The sequence below is a fragment of the Akebia trifoliata genome, chromosome 6, assembly GCF_017979445.1.
Source record: "Akebia trifoliata isolate Shusen 1 chromosome 6, ASM1797944v1, whole genome shotgun sequence".
In the NCBI taxonomy this organism is placed as follows: Eukaryota; Viridiplantae; Streptophyta; class Magnoliopsida; order Ranunculales; family Lardizabalaceae; genus Akebia; species Akebia trifoliata.
Genome location: NC_141380.1, coordinates 28,774,941 through 28,798,751, shown reverse-complemented (window position 1 = coordinate 28,798,751; position 23,811 = coordinate 28,774,941). Strand labels below are relative to the sequence as shown.

Here is a 23,811-nt window from a genome sequence, read left to right as displayed (position 1 = left end):
AACAAGGAGAAAAAGAAAAAAATTAAGAGAGATTTCTCTTACAATGGAGATTTCAATAAATATTTTTACAATATTATGCATCAAATAGAATAAAATAGGGTCCAAGAACTGGACAACCTAGTTCTTGTTCATTAGGCTATTGACTGCTACAAATTTTACAATAGTGATCCACAAGTTTAAATATATATATTTTTACAATATCATTCATCATATCAAGTAAAATAGGGTCAAAGAATTAAATAACATAAAATGTGAAAACTTTCCTTTTCACCAGAATGCATTCTACTTTAGATCAATTTGGTTAACTTCTCTAAGAATTATCAACCATGTGTGATATGTTTGTCAACGCTGTGTTCAAATTTGTCAACCTTGTATTAAGTATTAAGTTTTCGTCGACGGGTTATCTACAAAGGCGATAATGAGTTTTTAAGATTATGGTTCACATACACTTGTAACTTAAACAAACTTTCATCTCTAAGAAAATGTCTTCTCTATTTAGATTAATTTGGCTAACTACTAAAAGATTTGTCAATCGTTTATGCTAAGTTTGTCAATAATGTCTACACAACTTGTCAATTTTGTATGAAATTTTCGTTGACATGTTATCTATAGATGTGCTGATGAGTAAAACATGCATCAATAATCGGACGAGGTAATAGTGGTTCATCAAGCTATTGACTACTACAAGATCTACATTGTGGCCCAATCCCTTATAGTTCGAACAAAATTTATTTTGCACTGGAATACCTTCACATTTGAATCTTTTTTTTGTCTTTTTAAGACGACCCAGTATTACCTTATCCATTAGAGGAGCTATTCTCTTATCTATCTCATTTATTAACCATTGTTCATTTCCTCTTATTGGCACTCATGTCTCCTTTTATGTGTCTCTATAGTTCGGTCGCACACAAACGCGAGGAAGCTAATAAAAAAAGAAATAAAGCGAGTTCTTCTTTTATCACTTAGGAGTCGTGCGAGATGAAAGTCTCATGCACCATTTTGAATGAGCCTATTTTCGACTCTAACTCACTTATTCTAGTTGTTGTTTTTCTGTTTGTTATTTCAAAAGTAGTTGTTTCAACTTCAGCCACTCGAATTTTCGAAATTCCTTTTTTATTTCTCATCAAACGAATGACATCCTCTTTTAGAAATCTTAGTTATTCTTAGCATGATATTAGGGAATTTCATTGCTATTACTCAAACAAGCATGAAACGTGTAGACACCCCAATTTGCACGAACCCATTAGGAAAATCCAAATTTCCTTGAATTGATTCCGAATTAGACTTAAGCTTCTCAATGGACCCGCATTGCCACTTAGCATCATTATTCATGCATACATGCATACTTATTGCATCCCATATCATTGCATGCCCATACATTGTCCCTAATCCACTTTAAACCCATATCCATCACTCATACCCTATCCCAAGTCCATAAATAAAGTCCATATCCAAACCCAATTCAAGTCCATTCTTTTAGCCCACCCTTAAAGTCCATAGTCCATATCCCAAGTCCATAAATAAAGTCTATATCCCAAACCCAAAATCAAATCCATTACCTAGTCCAACCTAAGTCCTAAACCCAATAACCCAAGTCCATGTCCTAACCCAAACCCAAGTCCATATCCTAACCCAAACCCAAGCCCAACACCAAGCCCACTCCAAAGTCCATTCTCTCACCCTTTCATATAATGACACATGTTGATCTTTCATAAGCCTTTAATACCCAATGCATTATCTAATTGGAGGGTCAATTCCCCTTTTGTGAAAACTCAATAATGCCCTTCCCAAAAAGGTTGGTCAAACCAAAAAGATTCTTAGGTCTTTGGTAATAATTTATAAAGTTGAGAGAACTTCCAATCATACCCTCAAAAGGTGGGAATCTTCAAGTATATACATGGATTTCTCCCATTAGTCCATTTCAAAATTATACTTCTACCCTTGCTTTATTTGTTATTTACAAATGAACCAAGATCTACTTTTTACCTACCACTCCACATTTACACATGTCATTCTCCTACTCACCCTCCCAAAAGTACTTGTGTTCTCCATTGGTCCATTTCAAAAATATACTTCCACCCTTGCTTTATTTGTTATTTACAAATGAGCAAAGATCTACTTTTTACCTACCACTCCACCTTTACACATGTCACTCCCTTATTCACCCTCCCAAAAGTATTTTTGTTCTCTCACTTCTATTTATCAAAAAATTAAAGATCAAATAATGCTTTTAGGGTTTCTTCACAAATGTCATCTTTACCCTCAAACAAATGGAAAATCCCAAAAGAAACAACCTAAACTTCATGTCCATTTTCTTTATTTTTAAGGTTGGACCATTTTATCCCCAAAAGTCCTCCAAAAACTCTATAAATACCCTCATTTTTTAAGAACAATTCATGCTCTCAAGTCCCCATCTCTCAACCTAAAACTCTACCAAAATTTCTACTCACTCTCTCATCTTCTAAACTTCAATCCACTCAACCCCCAACCATCTCATTCAACTCTCAAGTCTACTCTTCAAGGTTCAAGTTCTCCAAGGGACAAGGTGGGGTTTAATATGTAGTCTATTTATTTCAAAGCTTTCATCTTCTTCTTCTAACCCTCTACTTTATTTTATTTTTTTTAGAAAGCCTTAGGATGTAATGCATACCCTCTTCCATCTCCGGTAAATTGGACTAAGGTTCGATCGAAATGATGGGGGTTGAAGCCCTTTTCACCTCAATCATGCATCATATTGTACACAATGCACATACTCACTTATGCATGGCAATGATGAAGAAATGTGTTACCCTCTCGATGGGGTGAAACACTAAGTTTTTAGCCATGCATACATGCATCATGGTTGTGGTCTCAAGGGAACTCCATCATGGAGTCTCTCTCTAAAAGCTCAAACCTACATTCATATTCATAAATTTAATGTGACTACATGGGTCATTCTTTTTCAGAGAATGCCCCTAATGTCAAGTTGAAAATCAAAACCCTTTGTTAAGGGAATATTTCACTCCTATGCACACACCACCCTGATCATGCATTTTCATACATTTTAGTATTTATTTTCTTAAGATTTTTACAAGAATAATGGCCAAGCAAGGTAACCACCTTTGGTGGAGAGGATAGGGTGCCTAACACCTTCCCCATCCTCTAACCGGACTTCTTTTCCTAGATCTTGGTAGACCTTGCCCTTTCCAACACATGAGAGTTACTACAATGCCATGAAAAAAAATAATTTTCAAAAAAATCAATTCGGGTGCCCATTCACACCCATTTCCAAAAAAGAATGGTGGCGACTCCAAACAATGTAGCATTGAGGTTCATGGCGAACATTTCATGTCTACAAAACGTATGTTTGCATATTCATCCATAGGTCAAATCACAGAGTATAAAAAATGGAGAAGGAAGAAAGGACGAAAATATGACGATGAAATTCTTTGAACCTAAAGAATAAGAAAATGGAAAAACAAGAGATGGTGGAAGTTTATAAAGCAAGCTTTTGTCCTCTCTCTTTTTTTTCCTAAGTCACATCAAGTTAGAAAATCTGAATTTATTTTTTTAGGGTAATTTAGTATCTTTTGCAACATACTATATTGTTTTAAGAATACATTACAAACCGGTAATGATTTGGTAATAAATGAAAAAAATAGCAATTTTTTAGTAAATTTCTCTCAAATATATTGCTTAAAACCTCTATACTAATATAAATAGTAAGTTAATTTAAAATAAAAAAATTTCTTTAAAAAATCACTATAGAAAATTGGTAAAATCTTTCAATTGTATATTTTTGGAGAACTTCTATTAACTTTTGCTAATGCCACCCCAAGATGTGTGTTAATTCTTGGTGATTTACTTATGAATTAGAGTGGAATTAGCAAAAGTTGGTGTGGTAATAGAATCTCTCTATTTTTATTACAATATATCATACCAGTCAAAATCTCTGTCATCTTAAAAGAACAATTTCTTGCAAATCACAAGTTGCTGATTGCACTCAAACCAAAAAATAAAATTTCTGTCTTTTAATCCCTATTTTACCTCCACTAGCTGCACCTAACGCAAGTAGTATGCCATCTCCTTCAATCCACTCCATCATCTTGCCCTTAACCTCTTGAAGTCGACACTAATACTAGTCACAATCACCTTCTCTTGACGTCTCAGTCATATGTAACATGTATGGACTGCAATCGGTTGAATAACAATAACAATAACAATAATAATAAGATGATGATAATGGGGTGCAATTTTTTTTTTTTTTTGGTCCTGGAGTGATGAAGAAGAAGAAAAATAATGTCACAACCAATCGCCAGGCTTCGGTTAGCTAATCAAGAAAAAAGATGGGAGTGAAATGTTTTGGTTTTTTTTTTTTTTTGGAATACTAATATAGTGAAAGGATACAACTTGAAAAAAAATAGAGGAAGAAACCATTTGCATTCAGCAAATGTGGTTTTCTTGTGAGTTTCTCTTCTTCCCATTTTGTTTGGTTATTTTTCTTGTGTCTCTGACTCTGACTGGTCTTTGGCTATAGCCCATGGATGGTGATGATGATGGGCCAAAGTAAACTCAATAATTTCACCAACTAAGGGCCTGATTGATTCAGCTACTAGAATCTGCTGTCAGCTTCTGCTGTCAGAATCTGCTGTTAGAATCTGCTGTCAGAATTTGAAACACTGAAAAGCTTGCTTGATAAAGTTTTCTAAAAGTATTGTGCTGTCAGAATCTGGTAATTACTGCTTGATACAGCTTCAAGAATTTGTTGTATTATGGTAAAATGACCAAAATACCCTTAAGGTTGATAATGCACCCAGAATACATTAAAAATTACCAGAATACTCCTATAATTATATAATTACACTAAATATATATAAATATAATAAAATTATATAAAAATTAAAATAATTATTATTTTAATTTTAAAATGTCTAAAATTATAGAAAAATTATAATTCTATAGAATTTTGGCAGCATCTCCTCTTAAAAATGGACATATGAAATTTTCCTGATAAACAAAATACCTGCATAATACGCAATCCAAAATTCACATTGTACATAACACATCCACATTACATCGTATATACATAACACATCCACATAACATCTAATATACATTCTGACATCATTTAAACATAATAATCATAGTTAATATAATAAGTAAAACTGAAATAAAAAAAAAACATGAAAAACATACATCACAAGTTATTTGCACGTAACTAAATTTTAACATTCCTCCCTACATGTAAAAAATAATTTGATTGCCTCCTTGAATATTTGACCTTGAACCAATCAAGAATTGTATACTATTTGGGTAGGTAGTGTGTTGGAGACTCACATTTTGGGATATGGGAATAATGAGATTCATAATTAATGAGAATAATGAGATTGTAATAAATGTTTTTGTAGTTTATATCTCTTACTAACATGATTATAGGGATATGGGAATAATGAGATTGTAATTTAATTTATTAGTGTTTGAATGTAAAGATATGACATTCATGTTTTGAACTAACAATCAACAGATGAGATTGAAAAGTCACCAGTTATTTGCACGTAACTAACTAAAATAGAAGAGACAAGAATTTTGAGATGCCCGCAACTAATACATTGTCTCCTCCTTGTTAATTTCTCAAACAAGACAAATGGAGAGGAAAGTGTTTGTTCTCATTCCAAATGGAGTGTCAAAGCCTATCAATAAGTGTTGAAAATCAAACAAACCCTTTAATACTCCTGAACAAATTTTGGCGAGTAAGAAATATAATTTTCTTTGATCCAAGTCAATAAAACAATTAGATAACTTGAAAAGATGACAAATAAATGAGTCAATAAAACAATATCAAACAGTAAAACCAACAACAGGAATTATATGACAATCATTGGTTTTGTAAATGGAAGTTTTCATTAAATCGGGATGCAAGACATGATGAGAATAGAAATCCTTCCTCTAGATATTGCCCAATTGTAGCATATAATTTTTTTTTTTTATAAAAAAAAATAGAATCACAAGATAATCCCCATGGATGTGTGGGTCGATATTTTGTATTAAGGTATTCAAAAAACACAGCACAACCATGTCTGAAACTGTATAAAAATCACCATAGTACACCACATATGAGGTTTAAGTCAAATTTGTATATGCTCCAATCTGTTGTTATATTATCAACTTTTTTTTTCTCTAAAAAATATAAATAATGTTGTTAACCAGTTCTGCAAGTTTCGGTAACTAACCTAAGAGTCTTATAAATCTTCACTGATACAGGCAATTATCAGATTACCAACAGCCAGTTATCATAAATTCATAATATCATATGGCCAAGAATGGTGTTAGCCAAACATCCAATCCAAGGTTGGGCAAAATAAGCAACAGACATGATCAATGGTGAATATTTCTGACCCTATCAATGGTGAATAAAAATAAGCAACAAAAATAAGCAATAATTTCTGACCCGATCAATGGTAAATATTTATTTTTTCTATTATTTTTTTAAAATAAAAATCTAACAAGAAAAACAGTAACAGAAAATTTTCTTCTGTTAATCGAACTTCAAGTTGTAATTTCCTCAAATATCCAAATCGATGAGAGAGAGCTCACAGATCTTGTTCGAAGCTGCTGTGAGAAGGAATCGAAAGGCGTCGATCGGAAAAAGGGCAAACGGAGAGTTTGAGTTCGCTTAAACTTCGATTCGTCGTCATCAATGGCGTCGATCGGACTCGGAGTTGTCAATGGCGTCGATCGACGTCGCTGTCTTCACCGATTTTAGGTTTAATGATAAATGGGTTTCGAATGCTTTGCTATTAATCGATGGTGTAGACATGAAAATGTTCACAATGAATCTCAATGCTACATTGTTTGGAGTCGCTACCATTCTTTTTTAGAAATCGGTGTGAATGGCATTATAGTGACTCTCATGTGTTGGAAAGGGCAAGGTCTACCTAAGATCTAGGTAAGGAGGTCCGGTTAGAGGATGGGGAAGGTGTTAGGCACCCCATCCTCTCCACCAAAAGTGGTTACCTTGCTTGGTCATTATTCTTGTAAAAATTAAGAAAATAAACATTAAAATGCATGAGAATGCATGATGAGGGTGGTGTGTGCATTAGAGTGAAATGTCTTATTTTCTAAGGATTTTTTATTTCAAAGTGACATTAAGGGCATTCGATGGAAGAGAATGGCCCATGTAGTCACATTAAATTTATGAATGTGAATGTAGGTTTGAGCTCTTAGAGAGACTCCATGATGGAGTTCCCTTGAAACCACAACCTTGATGCATATATGCATGACTAGAAACTTAGTGTTTCACCCCATCAAGAGGGTAACCCATTTCTTCATCATTGTCATGCATAAGTGAGTGTGTGCATTGTGTACAAGATGATGCATGATATTGGGGTGAAAAGGGCTTCAACCCCCATCCTTTCGATTGAACCTTAGTCCAATCTACCGGGGATGGGAGAGGGTATATATTACATCTTAGGGATTTCTAAAAATAAAGAAAGGAGAGGGTTAGAAGAAGAGAATGCAAACTTTGAAATAAGTAAACTACATCTTAAACCCACCTTGTCCCTTGATGAACTTAAACCTTGAAAGGTAGACTTGAGAGTTGAATGAGATGGTTGGGGGTTGAGTGGATTGAAGTTTAGAAGATGAGAGAGTGAGTAGAAATTTTGGTAGAGTTTTAGGTTGAGAGATGGGGGCTTGAGAACATGAGTTGATCATAGAAAATAAGGGTATTTATAGAGTTTTTGGAGAACTTTTGAGGATAAAGTGGTCCAACCCTAAAAATAAAGAAAATGGACATGGGGTTTAGGTTATTTCTTTTTGGATTTTTTATTTGTATGAAGGCAAAGATGACATTTGTGAAGAAATCTTAAAAGCATTCTTTGATCCTTGGTTTTTTGATAAATAAAGGTGAGAGAACAAAAGTACTTTTGGGAAGGTCAATAGGGGAGTGACATGTGTAAAGGTGGAGTGGTAGGTAAAAAGTAGATCTTTGTTTATTTGTAAATAACTCATAAAGCAAGGGTGGAAGTGTAGTTTTGAAATAGACCAATGGGAAAACAAAAGCACATTTGGGAGGGTGAATAGGAAGATGACATGTGTAAAGGTGAAGTTGTAGGTGAAAAGTAGACTTTGGTTCATTTGTAAATAACTCATAAAGCAAGGGTAGAAGTATATTTTTGAAATAGACCAATGGGAGAACTCCATGTATATACTTGAAGATTCCCACCTTTTAAGGGCATAATGGAAAGTTCTCTCACCTTTATGGATTATTACCAAAGACCAAATAACATTTTTGGTTTGACTAAACTTTTTGAGAAGGGCATTCTTGAGTTTTCACAAAAAGAAAGTTGACCCTCCAATTAGATGATGCATTGGGTATTGGGGGCTTATGAAATATCAACATGTGTCATCTTGTGGAGGGGTGAGAGAATGGACTTGGAATGGGTTTGGTGTTGGGCTTAGGTTTGGGTTAGGATATAGGCTTAGGATGGACTTGGCTTTGGGCTTAAGATGGATTTGGGTTTGGGTTAGGATATGGACTTGGGTTTGGGCTTAGAATGGACTTGACTTGGATATAGGTTCAAAGTGGATTAGGGACAAGGTATGAGATATGGAATGATATGAGATGCAATAAGTATGCATGAATGATGCTGCCAAGTGGCAATGCGGGTCTATTGAAAGGCTTAAGTCCTAAATTGAAATCAATTTGAAGAAACATGAATTTTACTAATGGGTTCGTACAAATCGGGGTGTCTACAGATGGGTTTCGATTTAACAAGACAACGTTGTCTTTGTCGATGGGTTACGATCGGAAAATTGATCGCCGTCGTCAAGGTAGGTCGTCGATGCTGTCGAAATCGATGAGAGAGAGAGAGAGAGATTGAATGGACGAAGGGTTGCTGTCGAAGTCGTTCGTTTTATCGCGGACTGTTGCTGGAAATTAGATAAATGACGAAGGTTATTTTCGTCTTTTCACTTCGACGCTTTTTAACTCAGCTGTGCGAAGCTGTGGTTATCCGCTTTTCAAAACAGCGATCAAATATAACAATCTGCATTTCAAACTTCGAAACGCAAAATCAAGAAGCGCTATCAAGCGCGGCAACGCGGAGGAGAAGTTGGCTTTTTGACGCAAACACACCAAATGCTGCGTTTAGAAGCGCTATCAAGCACGCCCGAAATAATGCCCACCCTCTTCACTGCTGCCATTGCCATTCAATTCTGTCCAAAGCTATATTTTTATATGGGTAGACTCCATCCACAATATTTTCAGCCTTGGAGAAAGAAAGTAAGAAGCAGCACTAGCAGAAGAGACGCATTTAGAATAATAGGAACACGAGGGGGCCGATTGATTGCGCTTCTAAACGCGACTTTACCGGCGTTTGTGTCAAAAAGCTAGATTTTACGAAATTTCGCGTGCTTTATATCGCTTCTAAACGCGGTGTTTTGAAGTTGTAAATGCAAATATGAAAAAAAAAAAAAAAAACGGTGTTTTGAAAAGTACATGTGAGCCGCTTCGCGCATTTGCATTTTAACGCGTCGTAGTGAAATGACAAATTTGCCCTTCATCATTTATCAAATTTACACACTCAGTCCGCAATTATAACTTCGACTGTTTTCGATCCATATCACATACACTCTCTCTCATAGATTTCGACAGCTAACGGCGACCCAACTCTACGACGCCAATCAGTTTTTCGACCGTTTACCATCGACGACGACGAAGACGTTGTCTTGGTTAAACTGACGACGACGCCGATCAATTTTTCGAACGTGAACTCAATCTCTCATTTGCCCCTTTTCTGATCGACGGCTTTCGATTCATTCGCACAGCAGCTTCTAAGAAGACCTGTGAGCTCTCTCTCTGTCATGGATTTCGATTTTTTCGAAATTCCAACTTGAATGTTCGATTAACAGAAAACTTTCTGTTAGGGTTTTTGTAATTTTCAATTTCTTGTTAGATTTTTATTAAAAAATTATAATAGAAAAAAATAATATTCACCAATTTCTTGTTCAATTAACAGAAATTTTTGCTTATTTTTGCTGTTTATTTTTATTCACCATTCCAATTGATCGGGTGTACCCAAATATTCTTCCATTCCAAATTGTGGATGGTTTTGTGTTCATTTTTAGGGCTATTTATGAGTGATTAAAATGTTCAAGATGTAAATCTTGACTTTAATCTCTCTCATTTTTTCTCGTTTGCATGATCATGATTTCCCTGATTAGTGTGGCATTGTGATGGTTGATTATATATTTTATCAAATTAGACTTCCTGTTAAGGATGTCAAAGGAAAAGTTAAATGGACATTTATCTTAGATTGTACTATTGGAGATGTGTAGTACTATAGAAGGTAACCCTTTGTTGAATTGAAGGTTATGCACAACTTGTGGTGGGGGTGGTATGGGATATAGGAGCGAACATTTCTGACCTGCTAAAGAAAAAAAATCTTTTACAGTCTCATTGGTGATGGATGTTGAGTCGGAACTCTATTATGACTCTTTGATCAGAATATGAGAAGAGGGAATAGAATTCATACTTTTAGGATTGAAAACAATTGAGTTGACATTGCCCTTTGGTTGCATATGTTGTCTGAATTCTCCTTCGCCCTCTGTTGTTTGTTGGCTGTATGGGTGCTCTTCTCAAGGACTTCCGGATAGAATCATAAATGCCTCTCGAGAAAATACATGTAATAGTGGGGTTCACAGTGATATCCAATTTTTTTTATAAACCCATTGAAAATTTTAAGGTGCACCATCTAACATTTCAATACCAATTAGGATCATTTGCAACAAACAATAGGCTTCTCTATATGAGGGTTACACATTTCCATGTGAGTTTCTGCTCTAGAGTCTAGAGGTGTAGCATATTTTTCTGCGGTTATTTATTTATTATTATTTTTTTTTTTGTCAATGAATGGGATAGACTCTAGAAAGGCTGGACAAAAGAATCAAGGCTTAAAGTTTGCCAATAAACTTAATAGCAAAATTGTTCCATATTGAATATATAAATGAATCATAGTGTTGAAAGAAGGCAGTCATCAAGCTGTTCGTATGGGCTTATTAATTTGATCCCTTCTCTACGGATCCTAGCTGAGAAAACCCTAGGAGAGCTGCCAACTCCAACTACCATCACAAAATTATTCCATGATGAATAGATTAACAAACATAAGATGCCATTTTTTTATAGATTTGAATAAGCATAATTCTCAATAATTCTTCTACAGCTTGTCGAAAGTTTAACTGGAATTTGGACTATTGTACAATCCAAATACAAGAAAACATTGGATTTGCAATGTAATCTATGTGGTTACCAAATTCTTCGCATATTGCGCAGCCTAGAAATGCCCTGTTGATGGTATAGTGAATGATGCATGTTATAATTCCATTGCATCTTCTTTGGTCTCACAGGTTGAATCTCATTATTCCCATATCCCAAAATGTGAGTCTCCAACACACTACCTACCCAAATAGTATACAATTCTTGATTGGTTCAATGTCAAATATTCAAGGAGGCAATCTAATTGTTTTTTACATGTAGGGAGGAATGTTAAAATTTAGTTACGTGCAAATAACTTGTGATTGTTCAATCTCATCTATTGATTGTTAGTTCAAAAATTTATATATGTTTTTCTTTAACTTACACACGCACACAACAATTACTGTTCGTTGTACAATCAAAAATTGAGAACACAGGGCTCCCTCACCGTGGGACTGAGAACTGTGCATTCTTCCGGCTATCTATATGGTAACCTGACATTGCCTCCTAGTTTCTCTCTTTGATTATACACTGTGCAAAAGTTAAAATATATTTTTTTTTCTTTAACTTACACACGCACACACACACAACAATTATTGTTCAACCAATGAATCATGTTATATTATTGAAATAGAATATGACATGTTCCATTCTATGCGCTACTCTTATTATTACCATTGGCAGATGGAAGATAACAATTCAAAGAATGCGAAAGCAGATTGAACACCCAAACAACATGAAGTTTAGGTCGAGATCTGTTATAACTTAGTTAAGAAGGGGAGGAGACCGCATAAAGTACTTGACAAGACCGGTTATGATTTCTTGGTCAAGGAGTTTAATAAAAGAACAAACGTTTATTACGATAGAGGGCAAATGAAGAACAAATGGGATAGACAAAAAGGCATTTGGGGACGTTGGAATAAGGTTTGCACAAATACTAGCGTCTCTTATGATATTGAGACTGGCATATTAGATGCAAGTGATGAGTGGTGGGATGGGTGGTTGGAGGTACATTTTTTTATTAATTTGAACTTTTATTTATTTTAAGATTTGTGTTTCTTTATGTAACTTAGGGTTTATATTTTTTATAGCATCATCCAAAAGATGCAATTTTCGAAAGGAACCTCTGAAGTTTGCGCAACAATTAGATTTCATTTTTGGAGGCACATATGTCACTGGTAGCCGCATGTGATCGCCTGCATCTAGTACAATGCCATCTGCATCAACACCTCCGAATGAGAATCTTGATGCGGATGATCTAGATGATGTTATGGCGACCCAACCTCCAGAGTCTGATACACCTTTAGACTTTACTCCTGATGTTGATAATGAGTTTGAGGATGATGCTAACCATACTGTACCCCTACCCACATACCCTGCTCGACGTAGAAGTGGTGATCATCTACCACCTCATAGTCGTAGGCAGAAGGTGACTACTGCAATGTAAATTAGCCAGTCATTAGGGAAGCTCGCAGATGCAGTTCATGTTCAAACATATGCTGCTACCAATCCCACTAATATTAAGAAAGACAGTATTCAAGAGTCGGTGTCTCTCTTAGATGAACTACCAGATTTAACCCCCAAGAGTGATATTTATTGTTTTGCGTTGAAGATGTTTAGTAAGAACAAACAATTCAGAGAAATATTTTGCGCGTTACGATCAGCAGAGGTTCGTCTTGGGTGGCTGGAGGACGAGATGTCTGATTTTATGACTGGGAAAGATGTTTAGACATGTTTATATGTTACTTTAATATTTTATGTGGGTTTTATGATGCACTTATAAGGTGCAATATACATTGGTTACTTTTTGGATGTGTTATGGTGTAATATACTATGAAGTTTGGATCAGATATTTTTTGTTGATGGATATCTGATATTTTATTTGTTGTTGGATGGATATTGTAATTAATATTTTTTGTTAGATGGATATATAGGACTAATATGGATTTATAAGCAGGTCATATGGATTCAGATGATACAATTGATACCACGATTACTATCGATTCAGATGATATGACTGATACCATCGGTTCAAATGGTGATACCACCAATACTGTCGAGTCAAGTGGTTTACGTATGGCCACTACAGGAGGCGTCTTAGGTTCATTATTTTATTGCGATAATTTCTTATATAAGGAGTCACATAGTAATAGTCAGTTAAAGGGGATTGACTTTGTACGAGAAACACTAGATGATAATCGTGCGACGTGTCATGCACTATTTAGAATGGAACGACACGTATTTCTAAATCTGTATAGTATTTTGGAAGATCAAGGTCTATTGAAAATGGGACGCTACGTTACTATTCAAGAACAACTAGCGATGTTCTTATTGGTAATAGGACATAATCAAGGTCAAAGATTAATTGCAAATCATTTCGATCACTCACCTCAAACGGTTAGCAAGTATTTCAACAAAGTTCTTTTGGCTATTGTGAACTTGTCAATATCCTTAATTGTACCTCCCGACCTCAATGAAGTCTCTTCGCACATCCGTAACAATCCTCGTTTTTTGCCATATTTTAAGGTAATTATATATATATATATTTGAAAAATATTTGTTTTATTAATGTTTATATATTAATATACCTTAAAAATATGTAGGATTATATTAGAGCCATAGACGGGACGCATGTTAGTGCATTTGTACCAATTGCAGAACAAATACGATATCGAGGACATAAGGGACTCACACAAAATGTAATGGCAACATGTTCGTTTGACATGTTGTTCACTCATGTGGTGGTTGATTGAGAAGGGTCGGCTAATGATTCACGTGTCTTCCTTGAGACAGTGAATACTCCCAGTTTAAATTTTCCATATCCTCCACCAGGTATATATTTAAAAGCTTGTCAATTATATTTGTTTATATTCAATCCTAGAATTTTTTTTTTTTTTTTGGATAATAAGTAAATATTATTTGGTAGACGCTGGGTACCCACTCATGGATGGTTATCTCGCGCCTTATCGAGGTGTTCGATACCATCTACAATACTATAGAAGATCACGGGCAAATGGTCGAAATGAACTATTCAATCATTTACATTCATCACTTCGGAACGTGATCAAACGAACCGTTGGGGTTTTGAAAGTAAAATGGCAAATCTTAAAGTTGATGCGTTCATATAATTTGAACAAACAACGAAACATTGTTGTTGCTTGTATGGCATTGCATAATTTTATCAGAAAACAAGCAATTGTCGATGAAGAATTTGCTTTATTCGAGGAAGAAGGATCTATGGGAGTGGAAGAAAGATCTATGGGAGTGGAAGAAGAAGGTATCACTAATCAAGAGTATCCAGTTCCTCCATTAGTAGGTCGTCAGAGTCAACAAATAATGAAAATACATACGGATTTAATAGCTGATGCCATTTTTACTGGCAATCATTGATACATTTTCATTACTGTTTTTTTTTTATTTTGTATTGTAATTATAAATACTATTAAACGATGTTGGAATAAAGATTATACTGTTTTTAAGTATATTTCGAAGATTCTATGATTATTTATTTATTGTCTTTGTGTATGATGAATAGCATTGATGGCAAACTATACGTATCCACCATGTTGTTCATGTGGTCGAGTGATGACATTAGTCACAGTTAAAACAAAAGAAAATTATGGGAGGATGTTTTATAAGTGTCCATCTTGGCAGGTAATATGGTATTGATATTAATGTTGGGTGCGTATTTATATTTGATGACATTGATATTAATTCATGTGTTATTTTACTTTATAGAGACATGCAGGGTCTTTTCTGTGGGTAGATGAAGTTGACATTATCAATGATAATGTTCCTCAAGATAAAGTAACGGAGTCAAATAAGAAGAATGAAAAATATCTTTTGTATGCATTTGTTGGATGTATATTTTTCATGTTTTTTTTTAATTTCAGTTTTACTTATTATATTAACTATGATTATTATGTTTAAATGATGTCAGAATGTATATTAGATGTTATGTGGATGTGTTATGTATATACGATGTAATGTGGATGTGTTATGTACAATGTGAATTTTGGATTGCGTATTATGCAGGTATTTTGTTTTCATCAGAAAACTTTCATATGTCCATTTTTAAGAGGAGATGCTGCCGAAATTTCTATAGAATTATAATTTTTCTATAATTTTTATAGACATTTTAAAATTAAAATAATAATTTTTAATTTTTATATAATTTTATTATATTTATATATATTTAGTGTAATTATATAATTATATGAGTATTCTGATAATTTTTAATGTATTCTGGATGCATTATCAACCTTAAGAGTATTTTGATCATTTTACCCTAATACAACAAATTCTTGAAGCTGTATCAAGCAGTAATTACCAGATTCTGACAGCAAATTCTGACAGCACAGCACTTTTAGAAAGCTCTATCAAGCAAGATTTTCAATGTTTCAGATTCTGACAGCAGATTCTAACAGCAGATTCTGACTACAGAAGCTGACAGCAGATTTTAGCAGCTGAATCAATCAGGCCCGAGGTCGACAAGAGACATGATTTTGAAGATTTTGGATCTTTTCTTCTATTGGTACAAGTTAAACAAAGATTTTCAATGAATGTTTTTCTAGGATTTTGTGTTAAGATGAGCTGAGCATTGCTCCTTGTAATTGTCTCTAGTTGTGGCTCTTTGTTTCGTAGAAAGTCCATTTTTAGGAAATTCAATAGTTGTATTTGCGTTAAAAGAAGCAACCAAATAGGTTCACACCAAACTACATAATGGTTTGAACCCAAGATTGTCTCTAAACACCATAAATTCGACCAGCAACTAAACCAATCTAATTATCAAGATTATTTCATTCTGGATTAAAAATAATAATAATAATAATAAAATTAAAAATTTACCCAAATAAATTTGTACCTACGACTGTCCCAAAGTATTACAAAATAGAACCCCCATAAATTTTTCAGCTGGAATCGTTTTCGTTCTTCGCAGGTTCAGAGCTCACAATCGGTAGATTCCTTCTGTATTGGGGAGATGTCAACCTCCTCTCCAATGGTGTCTTTCTCTTACTCACCACAAACCTATTGACTCCTTTCCTCATCGGCATTATCTGCGGGAAGTCTTCATCGGGGATATTGCTCAGCTCTGAGATATCTTTGATCTGTGCAACCCTACGAAACCATCTCTCAGCTTTAGCTTCCTCTGACATGTCAAGTGGATCCAACTCCTTCACTGCCGATCCTTCCAAGCTCTTCCAACTCTCTCTATTGTTCTCAGAGCTCACTGTATATGACCTACTCTCCTGCCATGACCCACCCTTCAAGCTGTCCCCATTACTACTAGCCCGAAGATCATCCGGTCTTTGGGTCGAATTTTCAGTGGGTTTCCCATAAACAAGTTCACCTTGCTCTCATTCAAGCTATTTCCAGAAGCAGTGACATTATGATTTATTTCTGAAACAGCAGATGAGTGACCAAGAATCCTGTCCAAAGACTGGTTGACAGATGTGTCAGAGGCATAGTGACAAACTCGGGGTTGGGAATAATTTGGCAAGTGAAAGCTACCGAAAAAGTCAGCAAAAGCCGTTAAAATCAGGAAAACATCGGAAAAATTAAAAAATAAAAATAATTTTTTTAATGTAAAAAAAATGTATTTCATATATCAAATGATAAATAACACTTAAAAAATGCTAATAATAATATATGATTTATTAAAAAATTGTCAATTAATCGTGATTTTAATCAAAAGTCCTGTCAAAGACTTCGCGATTTTTTTGAAAAAATCATGATTTAATTAAACAACTATTAAAATTGTGATTTAATCGCATTTTTTTGTCACTATGATCAAAAGGTTTTGGAAGGACCAACCTCATTCCCTACCGCATGAGAATTGTTCCCCTCAGGAATGCCATCATTTCCCAAGTTCCTTCGGTATTGGGCATTGGCCAACCTCCGCTCTAAGGGTGTCTTTCTCGTGCTCACAACGAACCTGTTCGCTCCTTTCCGCATAGGCATGATTTCCGGGAAATCTTCATCAGCTATGCCATTGCTCAAATCAGAAGCATTGTCTTGCTGAGAAATCTTACTGAACCACCTCTCCGCCTTCTCCTCATTTTCAGCCAACTTGCTCTCAATTTCAGCATTATTAGGGTTGTTCAGACTATACCCCGGAGCAGACCTTGGGCCAGAACTACCAATCAAGGCCTCTCCAGGACGTTTGCAATCACACCTTAAGCATACTGCATTCCTCCCATAATTAAAGAAATCACATCTGTGAAAAATCAAATTTCAGGATATGGTAATTAAGAATCCAAGAACTAACTAGCATGATAGATTCACTGAAAATAAGAAAAGTAGCTTACTGAGGACACTCCCACTCTCCACCGGTAAGTTGTTTCTTTGGCCGAGTTTCATCACATTCAAGGCATTTCATGTTCCTAGCGAAGTTCATGAATTTACACCTGCACAAACATAGAAAACCAGACAGGATTACAGAAAAATCCATTAAGGCCCGAATAGAATAAAGAATTTGGAGCGAAAACTCTATTGACTTGACAACATCCCCGTCAAAAGATTACCTAGATTCAGCTTATTTAGAATAATCCCAACGCACCCATCCACACACACACACACACACACATCCCAAAAAAAAACCAATATATATTTGCCTAGATCGATTGTCAGCAACACATGCATTGCAATTACTACTTATATCAAGTGTTTTGTGTGATACAAATGTCATGTGTCAGTTCATTGTTACGGGCTGCTGTTTCTGATGAGCATACACACCCCTCCAATTCACAAACTATGATCAAAATTAAGTCACAAAAGTCATCGGAAATCAAGTCTACGTTCACAAATTTCAGCCTCCGGATCAGAACAAACAAGATACTAATTTTACTACACCATTCAAAGAGAAGACTCGTACTTACTTTGGACAAATCCAATCACCTTTCTTCATTTCAATGTTCTGCCTAGTAGGCCTGGAGGTTTGTCCATAACTATCAGAGAAATGTGTTGGAGTTGACCTGGACAAGTCGAAGCCTCGAACATTTCTGCTCACATTAGCCAACTCACTCAAAAGATTACGAACTGATGATTCAACAAGCTCTCCATTATTGATGTTGTTCCCACGTGAAGCAGCAATGGGATTGCATGCATAGCTCAAGAGAAAATGCATCAGATCAACCGTACATCCTCTCTCAAATTCCATCTCCTGAAATTTCACCAAAAAAATTCAGAATGGTAAAGGACAAGCTAAATCTAGTTCAAGGATGGTAATTTCTACTTCAATAATTGAAGTTAAGGATATTATAAAACAATCGAATAAAACTCAAATGTGTTTAATTCACAGTTTCAATGGTAATGAATTCATGAGGTGAAAACATGTTGATAAAAAAGTTGAATTAGAATGATAAAAGGTGCTTGCCTAGTCACTTAGGCAAGTCTTAAAACAAAACTCTATACGGAACTTAATAAATAGTGTAATTATTTTCTAACGCCCCCCCTCACAGAACCATAGATCATTTGCCAACCATAAATCTTTTCTTGTGCATCCCGAGGCAAATGATCTACGGTTCTGAGATGTGGGCGCGTGTTAGAGGGGGGCGTCATATTATCACGACTCTAATGCATATCTTCATGGGTAAAAAATTCACTGAGGTTAAGAGAAAAATATATGGAAAGGAAAAGCACAGAAAAATTGAAGCAACATGGTCAAAGATTCTTGCTTTGTCACTTAGGCAAGTCCCTAGGGAACTAACACTAAAAGAAAGAAGAAAAGATGTACTTATATAATCTCACACAAATTGAGGTAATTTTGCTTGTTTGATCTTCTTATAAAATGATTTCAAATCTTTACCGATGAAAAAAAAACATGATTTTGAATCTTCAATATTCTTATACACTATTTTACTCCCAGTTGCAACGCTAATTTGAGAAATGTGATTATTTGTGACAAATCATACTCTTTTATTATTGTCATTTTATCATAATTTATTTTCTGCAGATAACCTGGGTTTGACTAAAACTTCAATATTATATTATTCCGTTAATTAGCATAATACATTGGCAGATTTATTCTTAGAAAAAAGCTGAACTGACTTCCTTCGACACTGCACTGACATGGCAGTGTGCAGAGAACCATAGATTTTGCGTCTAGTATCTCGAGGGGAAAATCTATGGTTCTCTGCACACGGCCACTTCAGTGCAGTGTTGAAGGAAGTCAGTTCAGAATGACTCTTATTCTTATACTATAATATGCTATCAAAAACTTTGTTATTCTAACACATTGTTTTAGGGAGCGAGTACTTGCAGATCTTCTAGAACAGGTTGCAACCCGACACTTCAAAAAAAAATTAAAAAAAACAAACCTTGCACTCCTACGTTTCTAGAGAGAAAGAGAGAGGACTGGGATAAGAGGGATAACGAGAAGAAGGTTGAGATGAGAGAGTTGGGAGAGTGGGAAATGAGGGACAAAAGAGAAACTGAAAAAGATTGAAGGGTATGCAATCTGTAGAGGTTTTAGAAAGGTAAAAAAAAATAGGTAAATTTTTTTTAAAATTGGACTGCAACAGACTACTTTGGGTGTGCAAATAATTTGTCCCTTATTTATTGCCATACATCACGGTATGATGATAAGACCAAGCATATTTTATGAAGCTGACTATTGGGCAGTCGGAAAAAAAATGTTAATAGTTTGAGTGTAGCAGAGATAAAAATTTGAGATAGGTGAGTAAAGAATCTAGGAAAGAAAAAACAGAAATGGTTATAATCCGGGGAATATGGGAAAAGCCCCAATTGAAATGAAAGAATATCCATGGAGATGATTTGTGCATGCTCAATGTAGACACATAACAGCACCAACATGAGCGCTTTGGTGCAAGTTGAAGACCTTAGAAAAGAAAGAGAAATGCTGAAATGGATCGATGTAATAAGACAACCTGAAGTCACGTAAACTCAATTCTCTCTTGTTGTTTCTGATTGACAGAACGTTTCTTTGGAAAATGTTAGGACTCTAATTTCATTTAGGTTTAGTTTTCTATTTCTATTAGTATCCCAAAATAAAGAGGATTCTATCATAAGGTTAATTACTGATTTAGTAGGTATTTTAGTTAGAGTGGAAGTAGTAAGTTGTTAGGAGTTAGGACTCTTTCATTATATAAGGACTAGAAGGTGACATGTAAAAATATTGATTAAAGGGTTTTTGAAGATTACATAGTAAAAAGGACAGTTTTGTAATTTTAAAGGGTTCTTGGTTTTTTACCAAGATGACTCTGATTATGCTAAATTTAAATACAAAAGTAGGGGCATCTATGGCCAAAATTTTGGTGTCGAACCACTTCTACCCCGTCTTCTCTCATTATAATAGTAGAGATGTAAACCCATCAATAAAAAGTAGATAATATTTGTATCAATCGAATTCTTGGTGTGTTGAGCACTCAATAGTCAATAGTGCAATTTCTCTCATTTGAGTACTAGCCATGTTAGGAACTAGTTTTATAACAGAAAATAGCAAATATAGATTCCATTGCACGGTATAGTTAAAAACAATGCGCCATTTATAATTAAAAAATAAATAAATAAATGTAGCTTGTAGCTTACATTGCTTCCATGGCTGCCTAAGAATGATTTCATACGTCTCGCTGAATCAATGGCACTTTTGAACAGAAAAGGTGATCCATTTTCCACAACAACATCAATATCCCTCCTCGAAAGTGACCTACAAATAACAAAATCAACAAATACATAAATTAATCCATTTTGGATTGAAAATTTTACAAAAATTTAGACGAATATGAAAATTTTCAGAAAAGAGGTCACGAAATATACCCCAAAAGATCGGGTCGATCACGAGCAAACAAAAGACATGCATTTGCCGCCCGAACAAACTCTTCAGGCAAATCATCAAACACTGAAAATGCATCATCGTGATGCACCGAATAACCCTGTCGATCAAAATACCCACCATACCTTAAATTAGCCATCAAATTCGACCATTCTGGCCAAGAATGTGAAACCCTGGAATTGGGTGAAAACCCTGGAGGGTCAGCATGATAATAATCTTCCCTGGTGATGTTAGAGATTTGAGTATGAATATTTTGGGAAGAATTGATTGAAAAACCTAGAAAAGACCGATAATTCGAAAAGAAGTTGTGATTTTGTGGGGAAGAAATGCGATTGAGAGAAACCCAATAGTGGGGGAAGAAGCGGAGAGTTGAAGTGCGAGTGTAGAGGAGAGGGATTGGCGAGCTGAGGCTGAGCAACCTCAAGAGCTTCGAAGCGCCACCCATCATGGCCAAAGGGGCATTCGAAAATGGCAAAAATCAAAACCCTAGTGATGTCTGAGGATGGTGTCTGGACTCTGGAGAAGGGTTTTAGAAACAGACAAACAGTGGCTTTGAGGAGAAAGAAATTAAATAAAATAAGAGAACTGCTATTAAAGCACCTACTTTTAATTTTAACACACCAAATTAGGAGTGAATCTCAATTTCGTTTGCTGAGCCACTAAGGAGATTCCGAGTCCAGTGCACTGTTGATCTTAATTTCCAAAACATGTTTTTCCAATCAATTCGTCTTCTTTATAATCACCGAATTTGCTGATAAAAAAAATCTATGATTTTATCATATCAACAATCTCACTTGTAATTTATCAATAAATTCGTGACGAATTCATTGAGAAAACCATAATCAAAATTTTGTAAGATGCGCATGTTTTGGAAAATATCTCATAAAAGTTGGGATGCCATTGTTGGCATCAAAATTTTAAATTGATTCTTACATCTTTCTTAAATTACAATAAATTCCTAAAAGTCATAAAAGACTCAATAAATTTAAATAGGATCGTTAACAGGGAACAGGCATCATAAAACTTTGATTTTGGATTTTCGCAAATAAAATCCATGGTCAAATAAGTCTAAGTGATCCACATATTAAGTATTGGACCCTACACCCAAATAAATGAGTTTGGCCCACCAATAATCGATAGACTCTTTTAAATAGGATTTAGATGAGTTTAGTCTTTAGAAAAATCAATCAAAACTCTTTAAATCAGAACATAATTGAAAAGTTAAATTATCCTTAAATCTATAAATATCAAGGTCTTTCTCAATTAAAGGGGAGGATCGGGGATCACTTTCTCTCAAAATACATAAATTTTCCTTCTAGAGAAGAAGAAGCTCTCAAGCCCTCCTCTAGAAATAAAACAAAGTTCTTTAGAGATTCGAATCCGATTAAAAAAAAGATCAAGTATAAATCCCTTCTTCGGAAGTCAAGAAAATCTTCTCAGTCGATAAAGCACGAAGTCCGAAGATAATAAAATCTATTGAAACCTCTGCAGATGATCAAATACAAATAAAATCATCGTCAAAGTAACTTTCTCTACTGATAAAACACGAAGCTTGGAAAGAAGAACAGCAACATGTGTTATTATTTTATACTTGACTGTTAATCAGAGAAAAATACTGAAATTTATACTCTCGTTTTCATCAAAATAAATAAAATCATTTGCGATCTTATTTCACAAATCTCGAGGTAAATTTGTTAAAATTTATTATCAAGAGCTATTAGAACTTAAAAGTACTCTTTTTTTATAAGTATAAAGATTTTATAGATATCAAAAGAAGGAAAATACAAAGGAGACCGAGATAACCCCCGAGATGAAAAGTGAAAAATAGAGAAGACAAAAACAAGATCTTGTTAGTTAATAAGTTATCCCATCTAAAACCAAAGTCCTCAAAAGAAAATCCGGAGAAGTCCTTGCTTAACTTCACCCAAAAAAAACAACCACCCTAAAATTCCATATACACCGTATACGAATTGTTCTCTTTGCTTTGGAACATCTTATTATTTATCTCTTTCCAAAGACCCCAAACTATGACCAAAGAAAGGATAGCCCAGATGTGTTTTTTTCTATGAGAAAATACATTGAAAGTCCAACCTTCTAACATTATAAGAAAGTTCTTCGAGAAAATCAAAAACATATTAAATACCTGAGAACACCCATTGGAAGAAGTCATTAACACAATTGTATAACACTGAAATGGCGAACACTCTCACCAACCTATCCATTACATGGAGCAAATCATTTCTCCATATCAAAATAATACCACCAACTGATCCTAAAATAGGGAGAAAAATCCAACCAATATCCCCTCCCCCCAAAGCTCTTAATGATTTCCTATTTGCATTCGAAAAACTTCAATTCCTAATTGGTCACTAACATAGGATCCTTTGATCTTATGATAGCTTTCACAGTCGTCATCTTCTTCTTATACCCCAAATCTCTTACATTCCAAGAAAGAATTATCATCGTCATAAAAACTAGAAAAGACCCACAATAGAGTAAGGAACCTAATTAGCAGCACTCGACCTGAAAATCCTCTTAGTTGTCTCCAAAGGATTATCACCACTAGCTCATTAGACTAGTTGTCCTTGTAACTATAGATTTCCTGACTATTTGGACCATTTTGATGCAAATCAATCAAGTAATCCAACCTTCCTTCCATATTGCTTTAGTTTTTCCTCCAAAGTTATTCTCTCTCTTAAATCTCCTATTGCCACCCTTAGAATTATAGACGCCTCTGCTTCCTCTGTCTCTGAAACAATACCAAAAGATTCTGCTACACTCATAG

The 23,811-nt window shown here is 34.9% G+C and overlaps 1 protein-coding gene across 1 annotated transcript; it reads right to left on the bottom strand.

Annotated features, from left to right (window-relative positions):
• Window positions 1–16,027: 16,027 nt before the first annotated feature.
• Window positions 16,028–21,585, bottom strand: LOC147400659 (zinc finger protein VAR3, chloroplastic-like). The gene is given in 7 exon segments (XM_086446441.1): window positions 16,028–16,512; window positions 16,515–16,673; window positions 17,048–17,450; window positions 17,542–17,640; window positions 18,112–18,395; window positions 20,783–20,900; window positions 21,011–21,585. Coding segments are annotated over 7 exon segments (1,893 nt in total). The 5' UTR covers window positions 21,472–21,585; the 3' UTR covers window positions 16,028–16,143.
• Between the last annotated feature and the right edge of the window lie 2,226 nt (window positions 21,586–23,811).